The sequence below is a fragment of the Sabethes cyaneus genome, chromosome 2, assembly GCF_943734655.1.
Source record: "Sabethes cyaneus chromosome 2, idSabCyanKW18_F2, whole genome shotgun sequence".
Lineage (NCBI taxonomy): Eukaryota > Metazoa > Arthropoda > Insecta > Diptera > Culicidae > Sabethes > Sabethes cyaneus.
The window spans coordinates 160608557-160633156 of record NC_071354.1 but is presented as its reverse complement, the minus strand read 5'-3'; the positions used below and the strand labels follow the sequence as shown (position 1 = coordinate 160633156).

Below are 24600 nucleotides of genomic sequence, written 5' to 3'. Positions count from 1 at the left end.
AGCAGTTTAAAAGTTAGCCTTAAAAAACCATTTTTGATAAGGTTCAAATGATCGCCTGTTTCTTAGAGATGGCCAAACCGATTTATGCGCTATAAGTTTTATTTGGCAGGTAATATAGCCGGATAGATCACTATTGAATGGTTTTTGGATTGGACGTTTAATTTGAAAGTTATGAGCAATCGTATACACCACACCAAAATTAACAATAATTTATAATGATTTTAACCAAGATAATTTACATAATTTCAATTATTTTAATATCAAACGAGAGGTTTTGACACTACGAATATATATGCAAAATTTCATAAGAATTGGTTTTACCGGTCAAAAGATATCAATCCTCGAACGCTCGCGCCAACTTTTGCAACACAGTTACTCGCGCGCACAATAGCCCAAAACCAAAGAAAACGTACGCACTAGAGTTTTGACTAGGAAAACTTGTTTTTAAGTTTATCGAACCTTCGGAAGAGTTTCTTGAAATTGAATGTTCTATCATCTGGTGCAATTTAAATTTGGAGTAATCCCCCTAAAAGTGAAAAAAATTTTTTTTTCAGTTTCAATATAACACATTGATATGTTCTGCAAAGTTTTAGAGCCTATTATTACAAGAAATTTTGCTGAAGACTGTTACCTGAGATAGAAGCGAAGACAGAGAAATCTTATTTATTGTTTCTGTATTTGTAAAATCAGTTTTTCTATTTTAGCTCTTTTTGTAATTGTTGTATGACTTTTTCATGTGTTACAAAGTTATACAAATAGTAAAAATACACAACTTTGCTGAAAATAGTATACCTCTATGTTTGCTTGTTTAGAAACTGTAGAACTTTGATTATAAAAATACCCTGATTTTAACCCCGAATTACTCGACTACCAACTGACGGATACATTTTAAACATTTTACATTTGCTGATAGTTTTGCTACATACAGACATCATTTTTCCATATGAAGTAACGTGAAAAAAATTCCAGTTTGGGGCCAATAGCGGTACACCCACGGTTGCCAGTATGCCAGATTTTTGCTTGCGCGCCAGACCAACAGACAAAGCTTAAAACCTTCCAGATATTTGGCAATGTGCCAGATTTTCGATCCTCCGTCTTGTAAAAAGGTCATCACTTCTAATTTTGGACAAAATTTTGCATCTACGGTGAGCAAAACGAGCAAGATTTTTTCAGGAAAACGCCTCCCCATCGGACTAATTTACCACCAGATTTTTGCCAGACACTTTTATTCGTGTTCGCCAGATTTTCGGGAAAACCTGGTGGCAACCTTGGGTACACCTCACATGCTGCTTGCTTCGTTTCTGTGCTCTCTGTTTATGCTGACCTATTTTCCTAACAATTTAAAGTATTATTGCATTGAATAATTCAGACATTTTGCTGAACATTTTTTTGAAGAATATACGTTAGTTAAACACCGATTGGTAAATATGGCATTCAAAAACCTACACATGTTATTCAGAATACAACAGCGTGAGTAACCGAAGGTTAATAAAAATTGATGAAATTTTTTCAAGAAAACCTTATTGATGCATAGTTATGCATAGTTCAAAAACCTATAAACTAGACCTTTACTACGCAATGTATATGTTAAAGAATAATATTTCTTCTTACAACTTACTTTTACTTGCTTACTTTTACTAATGTGGGTAAGTACATTAGTAACAACTTACTCAGCAATTTCATGAGAAAAAGAACTATCAAAATTTGTAAGTGCTACTATTTTGTTCAAATTTTGTAAGCTTATTCAATTTCCAAAATTTTTATGTAAACCAACGCTATTCTATCTCAAATAGCAAGTAAGATCGTATAACAAAGGTTCCTTTCACCAATAGGTGAATTAAATCAGGTTTTTTTCTTTTTGCTTGTCTAAATGTTGAACTGCTGTGGAATAAACGTAGCTTCAGTGTCATCAGCAGAAGTTTAATAAACATATCTACACTGTAGTGAATAGCATTGGTGTGGTAGAATGAAATCAAATTAATAGCACTCAGCATATATGAATTGACGAACTTGCTTAGCTATGAACTTGGATAGCAAATGAAAACAACACTTATATGGTAGCACTGCAGTTGAAATATTGTGATATTTAAAGAAAAAAAAATTCGTGAATTTAGTTGTGCTAGCAGTTGAGCCCAGCGACGCATATCTTTTGTAAACACATGAAATCTCGTAAGAAACTGTCAACGTAAGAGTGACAAAGTAAAAATATGTCTTATAACAATCATGTTTATCATATGAATGTTAGGGTAGTTTGTCGGTTTAAGAATGGGCAAATTGTTCAGGAGCGCAACAAACATTTAAGTTATCTGATAACTTAATGCAGTTTTTGGACAAATCTGTAAGTAATAGAGCAGAATTAATGCAGCTTTTAGCAGCGGTCAAAGAAAGAGTAAATTAAACCAACACAGTCAAGAATGTATGATTAACCACGGCATAATGAGAAACTAAATAATTTCTCGGAATGTACAATATATTATCATGAAGGCGCGATAAAAACCAGTACGTTTTTTTTTAAGATTTTGAAAGAATAATTAAACTTTACCATTCCTAATGATTTTAACAATTATTCGTAGAGGCTAAGAGATGAAATAGTGAGTCATTACGAAATTCAAGTATGGGAAAAGTTTAGATGTTTTTGTTTTCTTTTCTACAATATAATATTTATGATAATACATGATACATAATCACATTTCCTTCTGATACTCTTGATTTAAAATTTTGATAAATAAGTTATCAAGGAGTATAGCCGAAGGCGGATGTAGTGAATAGCATTGGTGTGGTAGAATGAAATCAAATTAATAGCACTCAGCATATATGAATTGACAAACTTGCTTAGCTATGAACTTGGATAGCAGATGAAAACAACACTTATATGGTAGCACTGCCCAAATACTAACTCCAAGTAAGACGTGACGTTTGGCAACCTCGTACAGAATTCCTTTGCGTGTATGCAACGTTTCCCGTAAGGTCGGGTAACATGAGAAAAATGAGATATGTCATTCTGTGTGCTACTTTCGAGAACAACAGATGTGAGGTTCGAGATTTGGATACGACATACACGTACTGAATAAACGTTTTACTATACGTTACATAACAGTCATACAAACGCATCTTTCACGCTCATATTCAGCACTGTGCTGTTTAAATTCTCCAAAACCAACTGTATAAGCATTGAACAGAGGTGTTTAGACATACTTGAAAAGCAGCTATACAGCATGTGCTGAATAAAAGCTGTCGGTTAAACGTTTAATAAGCAAAAATTGTTCCTTGGGCACCGTATGATCCGCCCCATTTGCATCTGCAGAACAGACAGTGAGAATATCTTTACACCTGAAGCCTAGCCCGTCCTAGCGTGATGCAGTCGATAACTGACAAACTTTTGCTGTCAGCCGTAAGCTGTCAGTTTGTAAAGCCACTTTAACACCCTTAAGCAGCCTTAAAGTAGTTTGAAAGCTGTGAGCCTAATGAAAGCTTCCACTCTACACTTTTAAGCAGCCGTAAAACGGTTTGATGTTTACCCAGCAAACATTTTTATTTAAGAGTAGCTTATTTGATTATTGTATAGCTAATACCCGCGGAACAAGTGCTTCACAAGCTATTATACAACAAAAATGTTCCTTGGGTATGGCTGTTTAGAAGCAGATTATTTAGCAGAAAAATCCGCTATTTAGCTTGTTTGTAAGTTTTTGGGAGAGAACTGGTTTGAAAAACTTAAAGTAGCTTAAACATCGCTTATTCAAACACCATTTAAGTGCTTACGTTATGCATCTTTGATCGCCTTAAACCAACCCGTAAACAGTAATTGCTCTTGCAATTCAGCTACCGTTGTTACTTGGGCATTATAACACAGAGAACAGACAATTTTGTTCATATAAAATATTTCGCAAATGGTGTGTAAGCTTTTAAGCAAGACACTAGCGACATCTCTCTTAGTGTGCGCCAGTTGCCCAATATCCACGTTGCCAAATTCATTATATATTCTTGTCATAATCTACATATTCGAAATACTGGCAACTCTAATGTTAGTTACTGTAGCAACCTAGCAACGGTTGTAGCAACGGATCGATTTTGTTTATGTTATTTGTTGAGTACGGCTAAACATTGAAAACAGCGAATTGAAAAGCGCAATTCAATATTTTCTGTTATTTTGGCGGTTTGTGAGTTTTTCAACATTGCATCGCTCCATTTCGTCGTTACATGCAGCATGACCCCACCGCGGTGGTACTAACAGTGAATTTTTGAACACCGGAAGACCTGCATCACATCAACGATATCCCCGGGTGCAACGGTTTGGCTGGGATTCATTGCTCTCGAAGGTGGCGGCTGATAAATCGCGGCTTATTCTCGGCCTGTATGCCAAAATTGCCAATAACTCGTGACCGATACAGAAACACAGTTTCTCCGAAGAATTAAACAGGAATTCTACAATAGTTACTATTATTGATAAATGTTTACCTTTATTTCAAGTTCGATAGCATGGGTAAACAATACGTTAGTTGCTGTAGCAACTGTTAAAAACAAGTTAAATGCTTTGGTAAAAATATGATGAAAGCTTTGATGTGTATTGACAGATATTAACAACCAAAGCTCTTTCTATTGGTGATGTGAGCGCCACGTAGCGTAGGCATTACCACATACATTCAAAATGGTGGCTGAGCTTTTACACACGTTGCGAGGCCAAAATGAATGTCTGTTCTCTGTGATTATAAGAAGCATTGATACACGGGTTCCTCATTGCCTTTCTATATTGCCCACATTGTGCACGCATTCGCCTGGGTTGATTACACATGTTCAGTTTAAAGAAGGTCATAACAGTGGGGGTACACGGTACTTTAACAGGCATTATTGTGATGGTTGGAATTTGTCATTTTTGCGTTAATCTCACTCATTGGCGAGTTAAATCTTTGTGAGCGTGTAGGTAAAAGCTTTTCTTTCAAGAGATTGGCGTTTCATTATTAATTATGTCCGAATAAGATACCTTCGTTAGATGTTCTTTGACGCTTTAAAGCAAAATAAAATGTCATACCGTAATTTCTTTCTCAGTCAGCAAAAATTAAAGTAAAAGTAGTGCAAAATTCTCAAAAATATTTTGTGGATTTTACTGACAATTAGAAAAAATTAATTCGTCAGTTCAACCCGCGGTTACTGGCTAAAGTGTGGTGAGAGTGCATTGGGTCACGCAGAACCTTCTGTTTAAAAATCAGTGTCATTATTCCCGCATTATTAGAATTAACGTTGATATTCTTTTCTAAAAAATTGATGACAAGAATAAAACAAAACATATATGTATGTCCTAAAAGTATCGTGAAATTGTTTGGTGTTTAAAAGTTGAGGCAATACGTTTACAAAGTCATCATTGTACCATCTTTCGGACATTAGAGTTGATAACATTTCTGCAAGTGTATACACTAAACATCCCTATCCGCCCATTGGAAAAAGTGATTTTGTAAAAAAAATATTGGAAAGTTTTCGTAATGCACTATTTCAGCTGATTATTGGTGACTTATAAAGATCAATCGACTATCCGTAAAACAGGATAGTCCGAGACGGAATGGAAAAATTTCCTCTGAAGGGAACGAATCTTTCCACATCATCAACGCTGGTTGGCACTCATCCTTTAAGTGCGGATCACCCTTCTTATCAGGCAGTAGGCAGAAAGGTAAGTAAATATGCACCAATCTACCTATCTAGTTTGCATATTTCTTACATACCTAGTAGTCTTCTGAGTGCAGCGGGAAAAGCTCGGGTTTTAATAGATGTGTGATATGTAGGTACGTCGTACGTGTAGTGTCTGTTCATGTTCTAGGTCACAAATGATAGCAGCTATGATTGCATTATCTGCTATTGTTATTTAATATTTAGTTCTGGTGATATTGCTGTAAATACGTAATTTGATTTCCTGGGAAAGGTGGTCCGTTTGAAAATCACGTATGGATGAGAGAGGTTCTTAATATTGATGTGAATAAAAACGATCAACCGCTCGTATACGTAAGCAACGGAAGTCACACAATTGTGGGGAACTTAAGAAGATGCGCTGTTCGTCAGTCAGCTTGAACTAAGATTTCAATTGTCGTTTTCCAGATTAAACAATATTTATAATTTTGCTTCACAAATTATTACAGAGATGAATGTTATACATGTTAAAGGCTTTCAGTTTTAGAATAGAAGTGTCGTTGAGTCCTGTCCTGTTTATCTTAGTAGTTATTTTTCATGCAATTGTAAGTCATATTAGCGTCTACTATCCCCTATACGAAAACTGTCAGAACTTTCCTCGACTGGGTTGAATCATGCGCATTTGGTGAACATATCGATTTTTATGCATTCAATATGTTTCTTTTGAACTGATAAACAACATATGATACTTCTCTTGAACTGTAATAATTGCTCAAATACCTGATTTAGAACCTTTAAGGTCTCATTGTTAATGTAAGTTTACAACAAACCAACCAGTTAGTTCACATAGTGGAAAATCAGGTGAAATATTGTGATAAACTTTAAATCAATAATTTTTCGTGTCGTTTAAATCGAGTGAAGCATAAGATAATGTAAAATATTCACCAATATAAAACGTTTGCTTTTAAAAAGTTTCAGAAATTCTACGATGTTCTAAATTTGCTACAGTATATATTAGATAGTATCGATTGTTGGCATCGATTTTGTAAACTGATAGTCGAAATGGATTCTCTGGACAAACCGTAAATTTGCCCTTCTTTCGGATCGCTCAGCGAGCGAAACCGATTTGTCGCTATAAATAATTTATTGGCTGGATATTATGCACGTTATGACTGTATTCCCCGCAATTAGTAATTTGTGCAATTTCTTTTCCTCGCCTTTTTTAGGCTGCATCTTCCCCGGCTAATGAGAAGAGTTTCATAAGTACGACATCGCTTTCGGTAGCATCGGACGACGGTATGATTGACATTACGCCAAGCAGCGTAAGCAACCCCAACTATCAGTACCATTCGGCGGCGTCGAATGGTGGGGGCAATCGAGAGGACGGTTTGGGTGGCAGCGGTGGTGAGGGTACCATCGGTAGCAGTGGGCTGGCTGGGGGACTGCACGCGAGCAGCGACAACAGCGTGCGGACTTCACCCACGCATTCTCGATTTGGGCGAGATTTTCATTCGGATCATGAGGGTAAGTTTGTCCTATAGAAAGCATATTTCGTAGGATTGAAATGTCTTCAATTGCAAGAATTGTGATAACGATAATTAATCTGGAAGTAAAGTATGATGTGTGAATAATCACCAGAAACAGTGTTATGAATCTTCTAGATCTATATTCTAGTGCATATGAAATAATTATAAAGAGAAGCAGCGCATTGATAACTGGATATTTTTATATTCACTTAGGCATCTCCTTTTCCGGGATGACTGATACTAGCGATGACATACCAGGGATTGGTCAGTATGACGATTTTCATACGATTGATTGGCAAAGGGATATAGCTCGTGACCGCATGCGACACCGGTATATAGTGAAAAAGCGGCAAGATTCGCTGTGGGATCTAATAAAGGTAAGATTGCCATTCGGAAGTACTGGACTGTGGATTCAACTAAACCATGAGTTGCATTATCTTTCAGGGAGCACACGACGCTTCATCCGGATGGGTCTGTGTATTACTAGTTGGTCTTTTCACTGGTTGCGTTGCTGGTATCATCGACATTGGAGCAAGTTGGATGACTGATCTGAAGTTTGGAATATGTCCGCAGGCTTTTTGGCTTAATCGGGAACAGTGTTGCTGGTCGTCAAACGAAACCAGCTTTGTAAGCGGTAACTGTTCGCAGTGGTACACGTGGTCGCAGATCATTACTTCCTCTCGCGAGGGAGTGGGCGCGTATATCATATCATACTTTTTCTACATTGCGTGGGCAATGCTATTCGCATTACTTGCAGCCTCTCTGGTTAGAATGTTTGCACCATACGCGTGCGGTTCCGGTATACCGGAAATCAAAACGATCCTTTCGGGGTTCATCATTCGCAGCTACTTGGGCAAGTGGACATTAATCATCAAGTCGGTGGGGTTGATATTGGCAGTGTCAACTGGACTAAGTCTTGGCAAAGAAGGTCCGATGGTACATATAGCAAGTTGTATAGGAAACATTCTGTCGTACCTCTTTCCGAAGTATGGACGAAACGAAGCCAAAAAGCGTGAGATTATATCAGCAGCTGCTGCTGCAGGCGTATCTGTTGCCTTCGGTGCACCGATTGGAGGAGTACTGTTCAGTTTAGAAGAAGTGTCCTACTATTTTCCCCTGAAAACGCTGTGGCGGTCGTTCTTCTGTGCTCTGATAGCGGCTTTCATTCTGCGTTCCATTGATCCTTTCGGAAATGAACATTCAGTGTTGTTCTATGTGGAATACAACAAACCGTGGATCTTTTTCGAGCTGGTGCCTTTCATTGGCTTGGGAGTAATTGGGGTGTGCTAAAGTAATCGTCAAGGTTGTTATCTTTTCTAATTTTAATTTTTATTTCAGGGCGTAATAGCAACACTTTTCATCAAGGCCAACTTGTGGTGGTGCCGGTTCCGAAAGTACAGCAAATTAGGTCAGTATCCGGTAACGGAAGTACTAGTTGTCACCCTGATTACCGCGATCATTGCATATCCGAATCATTACACTCGTATGAATACGAGCGAGCTAATTTATTTACTATTCAGTCAATGTGGAATATCCAACAGCGATTACCTTTGGTATGGTTTGTGCCGTACTAATAAGCATGGCCAAATACTAATCTTTATTTAATTTTAGTGACTACAATCGTAACTTCACCAATGTAAAATCGGCTATTGAAAGCGCTGCAGCTGGTCCTGGCGTATACAAAGCTATATGGTTGTTATCGCTGGCACTCGTAATGAAACTTGTAATGACGATTTTCACGTTTGGCATGAAAGTACCATGCGGATTGTTCATTCCTTCACTGGCTTTAGGTGCTATTATGGGTCGAATTGTTGGCATCGGTAAATTTCGCACTTTACCAGCTGGTGGCCAGTTCCACTAACCGACATTTCGTTGCAGGAATGGAACAACTAGCTTACCATTATCCAAAGATCTGGATATTTTCCGGCGAATGTTCAACGGGTGACGACTGTATCACACCGGGACTATATGCCATAGTCGGAGCAGCAGCTGTTCTGGGCGGGGTGACAAGAATGACAGGTACGTGACATGACTTAAATTTTTGTTTGACAATCAATCTTCTAACAGTTAATTTGCCGGTTTTGTTATGTTATTCAGTCTCGCTGGTTGTAATTATGTTTGAGTTAACGGGCGGCGTACGATATATCGTACCGCTAATGGCTGCTGCTATGGCTTCTAAGTGGGTCGGCGATGCGCTAGGAAGACAGGTGACTTGCGAATCCGTCAAAATGATGAGCATCCCATTAAACCCTTTTTGATTGCAGGGCATCTACGATGCACATATAGCACTCAATGGTTATCCATTTTTGGACAGCAAGGATGAGTTCCAGCACACAACCCTTGCTGCCGATGTGATGCAACCAAAGTAAGTTATATGTAATAGCTGTTTGCAACCTGTCACTAAAGGAAAACGCCTAATTTCATTTTCAGACGCAATGAATCACTTTCAGTGATTACCCAGGACTCAATGACGGTCGACGACATTGAAACCCTTCTCAAAGAGACTGAACACAACGGTTTTCCGGTTGTTGTGTCGAAGGAAAACCAATATCTCGTAGGCTTCGTTCTACGAAGGGATCTTAATCTCGCAATAGGTTCGTTTTGGTTGTTGATCGATTATTTCTCAACTTTAAATTCTTTATAAATCAATTACAGCCAACGCACGACGTATGATTGACGGTATCACGGGTCAGTCGCTGGTCATATTCACGTCGGCGCAACCAGTTCAAGGTCTGGGGCCATCCCCATTGAAGTTGAAAAAGATTCTCGATATGGCGCCCATTACGGTCACTGATCAGACTCCAATGGAAACGGTAGTCGATATGTTCAGAAAACTAGGTCTGCGGCAAACGCTAGTGACACATAATGGGTGCGTGTGCTTGAAGTTTTTGTTCTCGTGATGAAATATTTGCAATAACATGTTTTCAATTGCAGGCGTTTGCTTGGTGTTATTACCAAAAAAGATGTGTTGCGGCACGTCAAACAGATGGATAACGAAGATCCAAATACGGTTCTGTTCAATTAGATCAATTGGCTTCCATATACTTCTTTTATCTTATACTTAAAACTGTGCAACATCATTCGTTCTAAGTTAAACCCGTAATTATGTTTTCTGTGGCTTTGAACAGTTGAACTATCCTTGCGTAGACTGGGGTTTGAATAAATATTCTCGCGCTATACAGGGTAACGAACAGTTTTAATTTTGATATTGATACCCTCAGTAAACTCTTAAGAAATAGTAACCTTAAACATCCTAATAGAATTTTTGAAAAATAGTGAACAAAAGATATCATATTACATATATATATTTCTGTTATCGGATTTATAATAGTTTAGAAATTAATTCGAATTATAATTTATATGCAATTAAAACAAATTATGTTGATACATTGATGCAGGCTGTTTATTAAGTATTAGAAGCAGATAGGCTGTAGAACGACTCTGTTAAAGAAATTTTATACAATGTTAGTCCATTTTTGGTATTTTGTATAATAAAACAAGAACACATCAAATTAACCCAACGCTGTTGGGTGAAGTTTGTACTCCTATTCACAGCATCATGCGAGATAATACTGGTAAAGCCGAAATTCCAATTACTTGGAGTGTATGAGATCTGCAGCAGTAGCATTACTAAAATGTTAAGATATTCGGCAAACAAGGTTGAGAATTGTAAAAGAAGACATAATAAACTGTGTATTTATGTAACATCGTTTGTTTCTTTTTACACCCAAAGATACAATCCAAGTATGAAAATAAAAACTGACATTTGATAATATTTGAAAATTCGCTATTTTGATTTGCGTCAAAATTGAGCATTATTTTGCCAACAGTAAATTGATGCTGCGTCACTTTATTGTGTAAAAGTGAAATGAAAGACGAATTAACCCTTTATAAGACAGTGGCAATTATATTGCCACCAACGAAAAAGATTTGTTTTACGTCTATAATGACATCAATATAATTTATAGAAGCAAAATAAAAATTTTTTGTTGGTGGCAGCTTGTCACTGCCTAATAAAGGGTTTTGAAAGACTCATGCGTTAGTCATTTCAACAGGATTAATTTCTTGACGTGAAAAACAAGGCGCTTATGATTCAATAACACGAAATCGGCGTAAATAAAAAAGCTTACGAATTTATATTCCATAGCAGTTTAGGTAATATTTAACTAATCAGTATCAGAATCATCCGCTTGTATCTCTTTCGCTTTTAATCGGGCTATCAACTCTTTCGCCGGATTGAACATTCCGTTGGTCTGCGTTCCACAGATTGCGCAACGTGTCGACTTTTTATAGTTTGCCAGAGCACATTTTTCGCAAAAGTAATGCTTACACCTGCAAATAAATTACAGAGCAGTTATTTTCTATCCCTAAATATAGCTGCAGCTAATGTCTCACTTTGTCACAATTGGATCTACGAAACTTTCCCGGCAAATGTAGCATTTAAATGGCAGTTCTTCCTCGTCCGAGTGAATCTCGTATTTCGTGTCGTCACCGTCATCGGAATCATTCGCGTATGTTCCGCCGGTGGTGGAAGCTTCCTGCTCCAGCTGCCAGCCGTGCTTATAGTCACTTCGGTCGTGCAAAAACTTACAACTGTCGCCGAAGCCACAGTATCCAGTTTCCTTGTAATCCTTACAAATATCCGGTTGATAGTCCCACCGCACGGTGGATCTTATGTTAGACGGTGCTCGAATCGGGCCCTTCCGTACCATTCCCGAGGCAGCGTTTCCTAAAGCACTATCCTTTTTCTTATAGAACTGCGTGTAGTTGTTCAAACCTCTATAAATTTTATCGTCTTCTTTTCCTTCTAGTTCTTTGTTAATTTCAATGCTTTTCTCATAAATAGCTTGAGCATCGTGAGTTTTGGAAGTTTCAATCTCCAGTTCGGCTGTTGCGCCCTGATCCTGGGGACCAGCTGGCGCGGCAGACCGTTTTGACTTGTAACTCACACCGACTTCGTCACTGTCGTCTGAACTATTTCCGGAATTATCACTGTTTACCGGTTTGCGACGAGTTTTCAGAGCGGTGGAGCTCTGAACATTTGGATTAGCCTTTCGTTTCCTTTCCTGGGATACAACTATACTGCTTTCTGGCTCGGAATTATCTAAATATCAATAATTATGATTTACCTTATTAGATTATTAGATAGACCGTTTATTAAAAAAATTGGAGTATTACCTGAACCAGATGATTGTTGGCGTTTACGAGCGAATTTGTTTTTCACGTTTCGTTTTATAAATCCAGACATAACGCGGTTTTCAAAAACTGTTAAAGCTTATATTAAAATTAAAATGTCCAGCTTAAATTTCGCTTATTTGTTTTGTTTTGTTATTAAACCTATTAAACATCACGCAAAACGACAGTGAGGCCAACTAACAGGTTTCATTCAAGTTTTATTAATTTTTAAAGTTTTTAAATCAATATTTTTTGGCTATTCGGGTAACGGAAGTAACGATGTTACAGTATGCCCTCACTAATCCGACACCCAATAATCCAACGACTCAATATTCCGGATGTTACTAATCATAAAAATTTAGAAGCATACTCTATAGCATACTAAGTAGCTTTCTTAAATCGAACACGTTTATTGATTTCTCCGTTTGAGTCTATATCAAGGGGTCGGTCACTCGTCACAACCGGTTTTATGTTAGGCGACTTGAAATGAGCCGAACTGTGCCGATGCTGAACCGAAAGTGCTGAACTGCAAGATTCCTTAAATTCGTTATAATCTGATAGATCTGGCAATCGTGCGAGATGATTTTGACAACTGGCAGTGCCCATTTCATATGTAAAATTGAACCGGAGTTGTGCCGCGGCACAATGTGCCGAGTGTCCCACCCCTTGATTTTAACCCAATTTTTGTTAATGATTAGCTAGCCAATAACGCTAGCAAAGGATTCAGTCGAAATAGACGCATTCAAGTGCATTTATGCCGCCGTGATAAGCGTAAGAGAGGAGACGCAAAGAGCATCTCTTATTTGCACATTAGACGTTTTGAAATGTTGCTCGCCAACTGTAGTTTAGGCAAGTGAAATCACACGAGCCTTTATGGTATTAGATAATATATACTAATGATTTTTCATTCTTTTTTATGAGGTTCATTCAAGACGTTTTGGTGTTTGAAGATACTCTGGAACCATTCTTTTGATATACCGTGAACGCAGGTTATTTCGATCAGCTCCTAATTCCGATCACTCAACGAAAATAGCCGATATTCAAAAGATTGAATTGAAATTTATAATTCAAGGGCAAGTTTTGATCATGAGGGTTCGCATTAACTATGGTTCTTGATTCTATCTTTTAAAAATCAACTATTTTAGTTGAGTGATTGGAATTAGGAGCTGAATTACCTGCGTTCACGGTACAGTTATTGCTAATTGGAAGAAAAAATTTACCATCCAAAGTACGCAATCGCTCGTAAAAATGATATTTTAGATTGAATCGTTTAGGTGTCTACGGCGCACTTATTGCTTGGAATATGACGAAAAAGTGCGCTGAAAACACCGAAACGATTCAATCCAAAATAACACTTATATGAGCGATTGCGTACTTTTGATGGATTTTTTTTATGCAATCAGCAATATAAGAACTATGGAAAATCAAGATGGGTACTCTGCTTTCATTTGTGTAGTATTACCAGAGAGAAAAATAAGCTGCTATTATAAATATTGTGTTCTATATATTGTATTGTAGGGCAATTTCCCCGGTTATGAAACATGTTTTGTTTTTTGGTCATAGCCAAATATTATTTTTTGCTTGAAACAAAAAAGTTAAAGTGAGATTGGGAGTGTAGAATTTTTTGACCAAAAAACGTGTCCCCGGTTGTGAAACACTTCGAAAAATTCACAAAAGAAAATAAAAATAAAGGAGAAAATAAAGAAATTTAAAGTGAAAATAAAATATTACATTCAGTTACTAACGGGAAACACCTTAAATGCAAAGTAATTTATCAGTTTCTTAATTTACACTTAAGTACTTTTTTACAAGGTTTGCTTTTTCGATTATTAAGAACGGGGCAACTCGGGAACCACTCATTTATTTCTCAATACATTTAGGACCGGCCCGACATTCGTCACGTAGTTTGTAAATGGTCTCTAAGTTACTCCGTTGTTCAGTAATCGATACAAACAAACCGTGTAAAAAAGACTGCTGTAAAAAACGGTGAGTAGCACTCCCTCTAAAACCTTAGAAGCTCTACTCAATCTTCTTCCTCTACATCAATTCATTCAATTGGATGCTGTGAAAAGTGCTCTAAGGCTCAAGCGATCCATGAGGTTTCTCGATGGCGATCTTATTGGACACTTGAGTATTCTTAAAGAGTTTTCCATAAATCCCTTAATATTAATGAACGAAGACCATATGCCTAAGCGTAACTACTTCGATCGTGTTCTTGACCTAATTTTTGCTAAGGATCACTGGTATTCTACACAGACGGATAAAGACAACATAACATTGCAGGTGCTGGTATAACAGGCCCAGGGATTAACGTTTCAGTTTCAATGGGAAAACATCCCACTGCATTTCAAGCAGAAATAACTGAAATATTACCTCGAATGTCCGACAATCAAAACGTTTTATAGAGCCAAATGCTCTTCAATCACAAAATTAATAAAACTTTTCAAATCCGACTTGAGCACATACACCGGTTTGATAACAGGACATTGTCCTTGTAAGTATCACCTGAAACTTATCGGTAAACTTAATGAAGCTAACTGTCGCTTTTGTCATCATGAGATTGAAAGCTCCGAACATTTGTTGTGCGACTGTGTTGCACTATATCAGAAACGACGTAGATACTTTGATAAGGGGCTGACTCAGCCCTGCGATATTTGGAATGCTGGTCCTAATCAGGTGATAAATTTCATACGAAATGCATCACCTGATTGTGAAAAATGCCGACAGTACTTGAGGTGGTTCATAAAACTTTGATAGCTCACTGATACGACATGGCATAAATTAAAAGAGGACATCCCACAATAGATCAGAATAATGGTCGCGGTGGTAAGTCCCCAACACGAAAAAAAAGACTTTACTTCACTGTTTCACAACCGGGGCGAACGCGAGTTTGTAAAAATTTATTCAATACTAGCTGACCCGACAAACTTCGTACAAATTAAACTGTGTTGTACATAAATCGCGAATCTCGGATGACCTTTGTCACAATCTTGAGTTTTGCAAGTTTCTGGGGAGTTCATGGGTGTTTTAATATACAGTGGACCCCCGTTCGTTTGAACGATTCCTCATGCAAACTAACGGGGTTACTTTTTAATTTGAACAACTGGTAACCCGAAATATGCTGAAACCTGTGTGAACTGGCTGCCCTGCTCTTTGTTATTATTTTGGTGGTTTGTTTTAGTTGGCAGTTGCAAGTACGAATATTGCATTTTCCGATCGAATCTCTATCGTAATCGTTAGCAAAACGAAATGTGAAACCGATTAAACACGCTAGGTCAGTACCAACAAATCGTGTTTATGTGCATTGTCTGCATAAAGAAATGATGTCATGTTGAGAATGACATTTGAACCATTTTTAATTTGCATGTCGTGCAAACCAGCGGGGTTCAAATTAAAAAGTGTTCAGATTAAAAATGGTCAAACGAACGGGTGTCCACGGTACAAATTTTCCGCACAGTAAAGTAGAAAACAACTCCCCCATTGCTTAGCCTAATAAAATAAACCGGATAGCATTTAAATATTCGCCATCACTACAAACCATTTCGCCGAATACCATTTTGCGGAACACCAATTCTCGGTTGACCATAACGCGGAATATAGAATTTCGCAGAATACCATTTCGCGAAAAACCTTACGCGGGATGAACCATTTCACGGAAAATCTTTTCGTAGAAAGTATCATTTCGCAGGGGTGACCCAACTGAAGGAAAGTAATAGAGGTCAGTAGATCTAGGAAAATAAATAAATCTAGATAGAGGTGATCTCTACGGGGAGCTGCCCCCCGCAGTGGCCAGTGCTTCCGACGGCAGGTCGCCGGCAACACTCGCGGCCTGTGGCCGTCTCGCGCTGAATTATCTAATGTCACTATTGATGGTTTTTGGAGGTCTTGTTATTGATTAATGTTCTATGAAAGAGTCAAACATTTCTCGAGTTCGATTAGTTTTTGAGTTACGCAAAAATTTCTGTTTTATTTGTATGATAGTCCTTAACCCCCTACCACAGGGGTGAGGGGTCTTAAACCATCATTAAAAAAATTCCTGCCTCCGAAACCCCCCACATGCCAAATTTGGTTCCATTTGCTTGATTACTTCTTGAGTTATGAGGAAATTTGCATTTCATTTGTATGGGAGACCCCCCCCCCCTCCCTCCTAAAAAGGGAGAGGGGTCCTAATTCATAATAGAAAAAATTTATGCCTCCTGAAGCGGGGAGAGGTTCCAATTCACTATAGAAAAATTCTTGTCTCCAAAAACACCCACATGTCAAATTTGGTTCCATTTGCTTGATTAGTTCTCGAGATATGAGGAAATTTGTATTTCGTTTGTATAGAAGCACCCCTTCTTAAAAGGGAGAGGGGTCATTATTCCCCTCCTAAAGAGGGGAGGGGTCTCAATTCACCATAGAAAAAAAATGCCTACAAAAACACCCACATGCTAAATTTGGTTCCATTTGCTTGATTAGTTCTCGAGTTATGAGGAAATTTGTATTTCATTTGTATGGAAGCACCCCCGTCTTAAAAGGGAGAGGGGTCATTATTCCCCTCCTAAAGTGGGGAGGGGTCTCAATTCACCATATAAAAAAAAATTGCTTACAAAAACACCCACATGGTAAATTTGGTTCCATTTGCTTGATTAGTTCTCGAGTTATAAGGAAATTTGTATTTCAATTGTATGGGAGCCCCCCTCCTAAAGTGGGGAGGGGCTCAATTCACCATAGAAAAAATTCTTATCTTGAAAAACACCCACATGTAAAATTTTGTTCCATTTGCTTGATTAATTCTCGAGTTATGCAGAAATTTGTGTTTCATTTGTATGGGAGCCTCCCCTCTTAGTGGGAGGAGGGGTCTCTAATCATCATAAGAACATTCCCTGGCCATAAAAAACCCTATATGCAAATTTATACGCCGATCGGTTCAGTAGTTTTCGATTCTAAAAGCAACATAGGGACAGACAGACAGACCGACAGACAGAAATCCATTCTTATAGGTATAGATTTTTTGAGTAAATTATTTCCCTTAAAATTTGCCTGTGTGATGGAATAGAGGTCCAAAATTAAGATTATATACATTTTACTGCTTTTTTCTATTATATTTGGTATACAAAACAATCAATCCCAAAACATTCTAAAAAACTTTTTCCGGCATGTTCTTTGAACACGTTTCTTACAAAACATTCTAAATGCTGTATACGAGCGGGCTCTTGTTGGGGCCATTCTACATTAAGAGGGCTAATTCAACGATTAACTCATTGGATCTAGCCCCTGGAAGGCGATTCTCAACATCCACAGTACGTGTAAGTGATGTTGCTTTCCGACCAATTTCCTTTAGGTCCTTCATACAGGAATGAATATGACCAATCGTTGAATATGCACAATTGGTCGGTGTTAAGTCAGACCCAACCAAATGACAAAACTCTGATTTCGAGAAAAACGCGTTTAAAGTTTGCTGCTCTGTATGGTTTATAGCTATCAATCGTTCGAAATTATCTTGTAATTTTGACTGTTTTCAACATTTATGTAGTCTAATTAGAGCAAAATGTAGCTTAAAAATACTTGATCGTTTGCTGTCATTAACTCATTTTTTTTTTTGAATTTTGCGACTTGGTCCGGTCTGATTTAACACCGACTAATTCTTCTTGTCATGATAGGCCCATTGCTATGAACGGATGGTTAGCTAAAGCAGGTGGTAGTACCATTCATTCATTCATTGATTTATTCATTCATTTATCATTACTCATAAAATAAACAAAGTTAAGATTGGTTGAGCCAATCAATTTCACTCGAATTTGCGGTCCTTACATATCATATTGAACATGCATCACAAAAGTCAGATTGCACAACTAGATGAATAGAAGCAACTTTCTTTTTTGAGTCTCTCCTTTGAACTTGAACTACAATATATCCTGTGCATGTAGTCTGTAGAAAGACAGACAACAAATGAAGAACCATGTACATAATCAGTTCATTTATTCTTGCTATGCCGTGACATCATTCCATTTGAGGCCTCTAGCAAAGACAGAGCTGAACGAAAGCGCAATAAGTTTTCCTTTGAAGTGCAACTGCAGGCGAAAGTATCGCGTGGTGATGATGAAAGGTGCTAGCATTTACTCGCTTTTTATATTGGTGTTAGCATACGGTGTTAAACCATCGTCTCAGATTACTAAACGCAATAATGTGTTATTGTTTGTGCTGGACGATTTTCGGCCGGCGATTGGTGCATTTGGCGATAGCAAGGCCATAACGCCCAACATTGACTCACTGGCAAAAAATGGATTCATGTTCACAAATGTTTTCGCACAGGTAGGCACGTAATTTAATTATGGCGAATGCACACGAAAATTCGATTTTTTCAGCAATCGTTATGTGCTCCAAGTAGAAATTCCTTTCTAACGGGCCGGAGACCGGACACTACCAAACTGTATGACTTTTACAGTTACTGGAGACAATCCGCTGGGAACTTCACTACCATTCCTCAATACTTCAAACAGCATGGTTATCTAACTCAATCTATAGGAAAAATTTTTCACCCCGGGATTTCATCGAATTATTCGGATGATTATCCGCTCAGTTGGAGTTCTGTACCATTTCATCCATCAACAGAGGAGTTTATGAACAAACCGACGTGCATTGATATGGCATCGGGAGATGTTAGCAAAAATTTACTCTGTCCGGTGGTTCTGAAGCTACAACCTGATGAAACATTACCCGATATTCAGAGTACATGGGAAGCAAAAATGTTTTTATCAGAACACCAGAACTCCACAACACCATTCTTTTTAGCAGTTGGATTCCATAAACCGCACATTCCATTTAAGTTCCCCGCCAAATTTCTAGATCTGCATGATCTTCAAAAATTTGAAGCACATGATCTTGACTATCCTCCACACGGTTTACCGCTCGTAGCTTGGAGTTCGTATTTGGATATTAGAAGCAGAGACGATATGAAAGCTTTGAATATTAGCTATCCTTTCGGACCAATCCGCGACGTGGTTAGACTAAAGATTCGACAACATTATTACGCTTCTGTTACTTATGTGGATGATTTGATCGGACAACTGCTGAAGGATGTTAATTTTGACAACACAATTGTTTTATTAACTTCGGATCATGGATGGTCACTAGGCGAACATGCCGAGTGGTCTAAATACAGTAATTACGACGTCGCTTTGAATGTACCATTGATAGTCTACAGTCCAGACATGCTACCTAAGGTCAATAAAAAGATAGATAAAGTGGTCGAGCTATTGGATTTGTTTCCCACAATTGTGGATTTGGCGGGACTGCCACCGATAGAAAAGTGTATTACCGATACGAACGCTGACACATGCGTGGAAGGAAAGTCTTTACTGCCGTATATTTTGGATAATCCCACGGACGGCTTAGTGGAAGAAGCGTTCAGCCAATATCCGCGACCAGAGGCATATCCAACCTTTTATCCCAACAGTGACAAACCAAAGCTGTACCAAATTAAAATAATGGGTTACAGCATTCGTAATCGTCGTTTTCGATACACGGCTTGGGCAGGATTTGACCCTGTGACATTTGGTCGAGGTAAGGATAAATTTGAGTAAAATATTTTATTGTTTTGCTGTATCGTTGTTACAGATTGGACAAAAATCTATGGTGAGGAACTGTACGACCACAGCATTGATCCACAGGAGAACATAAACCTAGCGGATCGTCCACAGATGCAGGAGACAAAGAATTGGCTTCTATCGAGATTGAAGAAAAAATTTGTTTAACGTCATGAATTTTGCATTTACATACAATGGAGTGAAAAGAAAGGTAAGTAATACCAAATGAAGGTTATCTTTGAATGAAAAGCATAAGCTGCCATGCCCCTCAGTAACGTATCGATCATATTCCGTTAGTTTGTTTTGTTGAGAATAATATAGCAAGTTAGACACATACATAATACGAATTTTAAATCAGACTTCAGGAGTGAACGAAACATTCATTTGACGGTATCGTAGGAAGCAGTGTTGTAAATCAACCTTAGAAGTATGTTGAACACAACAAATATAATTAAATTGAATTTAAACCTTGCTACGGCTTAATTCAAAGGAGGAGTTTATTTTTTTGTTTTAGTTCGTTTCTAAGCAGTTAGATATTTTTCGTTCACTTAATCAAAAGTTACTTTTGAGTGTCTCGGTAGGATACTTCGTACCATCGGCATCGGTGCCCTTTGCGGGTCTTGCAAGCCAGTACCACTAAAGAAACAAAGCAATGAACGACATAAATAGTAATTCAGGTCGGAACACTCGGCAAAGGCCTACGTGACGGAAACGGACTAACGATTGAAAATTGGGAACAAGGAACTATCGATCTCTAAATTTCCTCAGAAGCACCCATATCCTCCCTGGGACCTTAGGCTAACCTACTGTACTCGTAAACTAACCACATTACAGAAAATGGAAACTAAAATCGATCTGGATTATTGACAACGCTTTTTATTATTTTTTTGAAACGATGATTCTACTATTGATGAAGGGACGGTAAGGGAAAGTAATGAAGAAGGATTTTTTGGGAATGTCGCTACGGTTAATAAGGGGGGTTGTGCAGACTTCTTATAAATTGACTTTTTTGCTTAACGTAAGAACAACTTAACACGAAATTGATTGGGAGAACGCAAAGCTGCTAAAAAATGTGAGAAAATCCTCTCATTTGAATGCGTGGGAATCGATGTACATCAGCAAGCACCGCAGATCGGCTTTTAATGAATCAAGATGAGGCGCTCATCTCATCGCCTCTCTTCCAACTGACGAAACTGAATCTGTAGCAGACAACAAATCACAATACGTATGCAGTCGACCACCGCTCCGTAGATGGGTTGGATCAAACCCGAAACCGGTTAGCGAAAAAGGTACTTTTAATGTTTTGTAAGAACCATAAGTGATGTGTCTTGTTTGTTCGTGTTGTGCAGACTTCTTTGTCCAGCGCCTCTATGGTTCAAAGGTACACGGGTACCAGCGAGCCACACGCCCTGGCAGGTGTTGTGGGTTCAAATCCGGTTATAATCTCTGATTATTGCTTGGTTCGACCCATGCACCTTCCAGCATTGTACAAAAGATAGGAGTCACAACGACAACTTGTTAAGCGTAGTTACCTATTAACCCCCCCCCCCTTCCTTTCCACTCTTTCCCCTCCATTCCCAAGAAATCCTTCTTCATTACTTTCCCTTACCGTCCCTTCATCAATTGTAGAATCATCGTTTCAAAAAAATATTAATACCGTGAACGTACCATATTCTGCGCAGTTAAGACATTTTTATGATTCCTCCGCTATTATAAGTATTCTAGAGTTAAATTGATAACGTTGATAGCAGCAACATGTAGTGCTACGGTCTATAATATATGGTAAAAACATGGGAATTAAAAGTCGACCAACAATTGAGTATATCTTTCGTTTTGTAAACTTATCCACGGTGCCTAATTCTGCGCACTCTCTTGCCCATGTTCCTAATTCTGCGCATGTTTGTTCCTAATTCTGCGCACCTAAAAAGTAACAATAAACATTCATACTATGTAGTTTATGTCTTTATACGCTGAAAGCACATCAAAAATCCGACATTAGCCATTACCATGATTAAATCCATGATCTGGCCTTCTTGTGCTGTCCAGGTGGCACAGGAACATTATTATCATTTGAATTGGCTTATTTTAAATATTTTATTGTCGATAACGTGAAGGGCGAGTTCATTCGGATTTTCTCTATACTGAACATTATACTTTAGACTAATATTAACAATTGTGTTTTCATATAGAAACCACTTCCCCACTCCCTGACAGCTCAATGAAGTTCGAATGTCGAAAAAATCAGAAGACATGGTTCCATGAATGGGCGTTCGTAGGTTCGGACCCCGAGCTGTAACACAGGATTCCAATCAATGAAAGTTAAAGGTTCTACTTGAATTTCTATGCCTCTATACCTCAGCCATTTGGGAGAAGTTGCGTATTTTTTCGCGATTTCTTCATAGGATACATTACTGCGCAGAATTTGGAACATGAATAAAAAATCTGTGCCCAAATCTGCGCACTACTGCATCGCATTTTTCCAACGAAAACAAGGCATGCAATCACTCTTTTTGCCTAAAACATGACTAAAACTAATTATTTTTTCTAATTATGCTGGGTAATTTGATCATTGCAAAGAATTTCGATCATTATTTTGTTAATTTTCTAGAAGGACAGTTTTAGCGTTGGCGCTAACGACATTGTTTTCTGACATATAAAATACTTTCAGTTTCACTTTAATTTATTTCGCTGTCAAATATTATGGCCCTTTTGAGAATAATGGCGTAATATTCAACAGAGATTTATAAAAAAATAACACAATGGCCATAGTTATGCACAATGTTGAAAAATACATATATAAAGAAAAATGCGCAGAATTAGGAGCTGCGCAGAATATGGTACGTTCACGGTATATGCCTGACCGCATTTCAAGGTCATGACTAAAATCACGAGTTTGGTCAACGCTTTTTAGCATGAAAACATGGACACGAATCGGAACATGGAGTATATTGACCCTTGCCTTGCAAGAAAAACTGGTTCCAAGGGAAGATAGCCGCCTGAAGCTTGAAATCCTGGGACTGGCGAACACGCCATTCGGAAGATACTTGGAGGGCGAAACCAGCATTGAGCGAGCGCGAACCAGAGCGGCTAAAACAACTGCCCATCAATGATCTACTAAACTAGTATAATCAATATATATAGAATGCCAGTGTCGCTGCAGTGCGCGTGGTAAACATCACACATGTTCAGATAATGTATTTACATTATACACTCAACCCCCGCTAATATGAAAAACAGCTCGTTCAGATTGGACGAGTTTATTTTTAATCTGAATATTTGGTAACTCTATTCATATTCACAAACGCGCAAGACGCACACCCTATGAGCTTGTTGTTTTGATTTGACGAAAACAAACGTTTTGAAAACATTTCAAACATGCGCGAATTCTAAACGTTCGGTTTGTAGAAGACGAAATTGGTTCGGCAGTTTCGACTAAAATGGTCTATTTTGAGTGCTGGAGAGAGGTGAGTTGCATATGAGCTTTATTGCCAAAGCTCTTGAGCAAGGGGAAACGCATTAAGATTTTTTGCTTTCTTTTAATTTACCGATCAACTTTAACGTCAATTGTGTGTGACGCTTGATCGGTTTTTAATGTGAACGCATTCATACCACCGGGGTACAGATTAAAAATGTTCAGATTAAAGAAGCTTATACCAACGGGGGTACACGGTATATGCAAATGTGTGTGTGCCTGAGATTCATCAAAAGAGGAATCTCATTGTCAAACTTTGACAGCCAGTTTAAAATTTCAATTATGGCTGCCAAGTAATGTGATTGGAAACTTCGCTTGCTTCAAATTTCTGAAAAAGTCGGTGCGAAAGGGCGCAGTTGGGGGATTCTATTCATCCGGACGAAAAGAAAAAGAACGTTTAAAACCATTTCACTGGCATAAAAACACAGCGGAGAACGCACTGACAGCACCAACCAGCGCACAGATAAAGAACAGATATATAACAATGAGCAACTTTGACAACGAAGTTCCCGATTCACAGACTTGATACAGATTGTTAGCATCATGTTTACCACAATGAGTCCTATAGAAAAACAGCGACACTGGCATTCTATATATATTGATTCTACTACTAAACTAGAGCGGGAAAAACCGCCGCCGCCAATGGTGATATGCGTGTGTTGTACGATAATTCTTGCCGCCTTAGTGGTATCAGGATAAATACCAAGATACCGCTAAAGGACAGAGCTATTCAGTTACAGACTGGCCGTACAGAACGCCTTAAGCGATGAACAGAACATTTTGAAAATTTTTCCGAGTGTCCAATATCAGAGACCAACAAAACCAGCAGCGCATGACGCCAATAGTTCGTCGCAATAATCGCGTGAACTGAGACCCACCATCACCGGATGAAATTTAGGTAGCAATCGAAAGTATGAAATCCAACAGAGCGCCAGGGATAGACTGTATTTCAGCCTAGATGCTCAAAGCTCACCCATCTTTGTCAGCTCAGATGATGCATCAGGTCTTCAGTAACATTTGGGAAACCGCTTTTTCAGTGGATTGGGGCATATTGCTCCTAATTTTTGAAAAATTCAGACGTTTTAGCTGGCGTGGCATGACATTGCACTGTATTATTCTTCAAGTACGTTGTAAGGTCATCCTCAACCAGATCCAGGAGAAGGTCGTCGTAACTCTCCGGTAGCAGCATGCTGGATTCCGTGCTGGTCAATCATGTGATAGGCCATAACACAACGCTTTGCATTAT

General features: G+C 38.3%; 3 protein-coding genes across 3 annotated transcripts; 2 read left to right on the top strand and 1 right to left on the bottom strand.

Annotated features, from left to right (window-relative positions):
* Positions 1-5033: 5033 nt before the first annotated feature.
* On the top strand, positions 5034-10696 carry LOC128733440 (H(+)/Cl(-) exchange transporter 5). The gene is made up of 12 exons (XM_053827019.1): positions 5034-5659; positions 6840-7137; positions 7353-7516; positions 7584-8420; positions 8478-8692; positions 8751-8959; positions 9018-9158; positions 9237-9346; positions 9404-9504; positions 9570-9733; positions 9795-10008; positions 10074-10696. Exons 1-12 carry the CDS (start codon positions 5552-5554, stop codon positions 10162-10164), a joined length of 2652 nt encoding a protein of 883 aa, XP_053682994.1. The 5' UTR covers positions 5034-5551; the 3' UTR covers positions 10165-10696.
* A 609-nt stretch (positions 10697-11305) lies between these two features.
* LOC128737545 (E3 ubiquitin-protein ligase RNF113A) lies at positions 11306-12442 on the bottom strand. The gene is made up of 3 exons (XM_053832213.1): positions 12318-12442; positions 11535-12243; positions 11306-11471 (listed from the first exon to the last, which is right to left on the bottom strand). Exons 1-3 carry the CDS (start codon positions 12385-12387, stop codon positions 11306-11308), a joined length of 945 nt encoding a protein of 314 aa, XP_053688188.1. The 5' UTR covers positions 12388-12442.
* Positions 12443-18395: 5953 nt separating this feature from the next.
* LOC128736252 (iduronate 2-sulfatase) lies at positions 18396-20108 on the top strand. The gene is made up of 3 exons (XM_053830732.1): positions 18396-18608; positions 18662-19859; positions 19914-20108. Exons 1-3 carry the CDS (start codon positions 18396-18398, stop codon positions 20048-20050), a joined length of 1548 nt encoding a protein of 515 aa, XP_053686707.1. The 3' UTR covers positions 20051-20108.
* Positions 20109-24600: the final 4492 nt, after the last annotated feature.

What these genes read in the sequence shown, in the direction of transcription:
- LOC128733440 (XM_053827019.1), top strand. Translation starts at nt 5,552, where the DNA reads ATGGAAAAATTTCCTCTGAAGGGAACGAATCTTTCCACATCATCAACG. An exon ending in ATCAGGCAGTAGGCAGAAAG is followed by an intron (nt 5,660 to 6,839) that starts GTAAGTAAATAT and finishes CGCCTTTTTTAG; the next exon opens with GCTGCATCTTCCCCGGCTAA. An exon ending in GGGTCGAATTGTTGGCATCG is followed by an intron (nt 8,960 to 9,017) that starts GTAAATTTCGCA and finishes ATTTCGTTGCAG; the next exon opens with GAATGGAACAACTAGCTTAC.
- LOC128737545 (XM_053832213.1), bottom strand. Translation starts at nt 12,387, where the DNA reads ATGTCTGGATTTATAAAACGAAACGTGAAAAACAAATTCGCTCGTAAA. An exon ending in CCAACAATCATCTGGTTCAG is followed by an intron (nt 12,244 to 12,317) that starts GTAATACTCCAA and finishes ATTGATATTTAG; the next exon opens with ATAATTCCGAGCCAGAAAGC. An exon ending in GTAGATCCAATTGTGACAAA is followed by an intron (nt 11,472 to 11,534) that starts GTGAGACATTAG and finishes ATTTATTTGCAG; the next exon opens with GTGTAAGCATTACTTTTGCG.
- LOC128736252 (XM_053830732.1), top strand. Translation starts at nt 18,396, where the DNA reads ATGAAAGGTGCTAGCATTTACTCGCTTTTTATATTGGTGTTAGCATAC. An exon ending in TCACAAATGTTTTCGCACAG is followed by an intron (nt 18,609 to 18,661) that starts GTAGGCACGTAA and finishes CGATTTTTTCAG; the next exon opens with CAATCGTTATGTGCTCCAAG. An exon ending in CCCTGTGACATTTGGTCGAG is followed by an intron (nt 19,860 to 19,913) that starts GTAAGGATAAAT and finishes TCGTTGTTACAG; the next exon opens with ATTGGACAAAAATCTATGGT.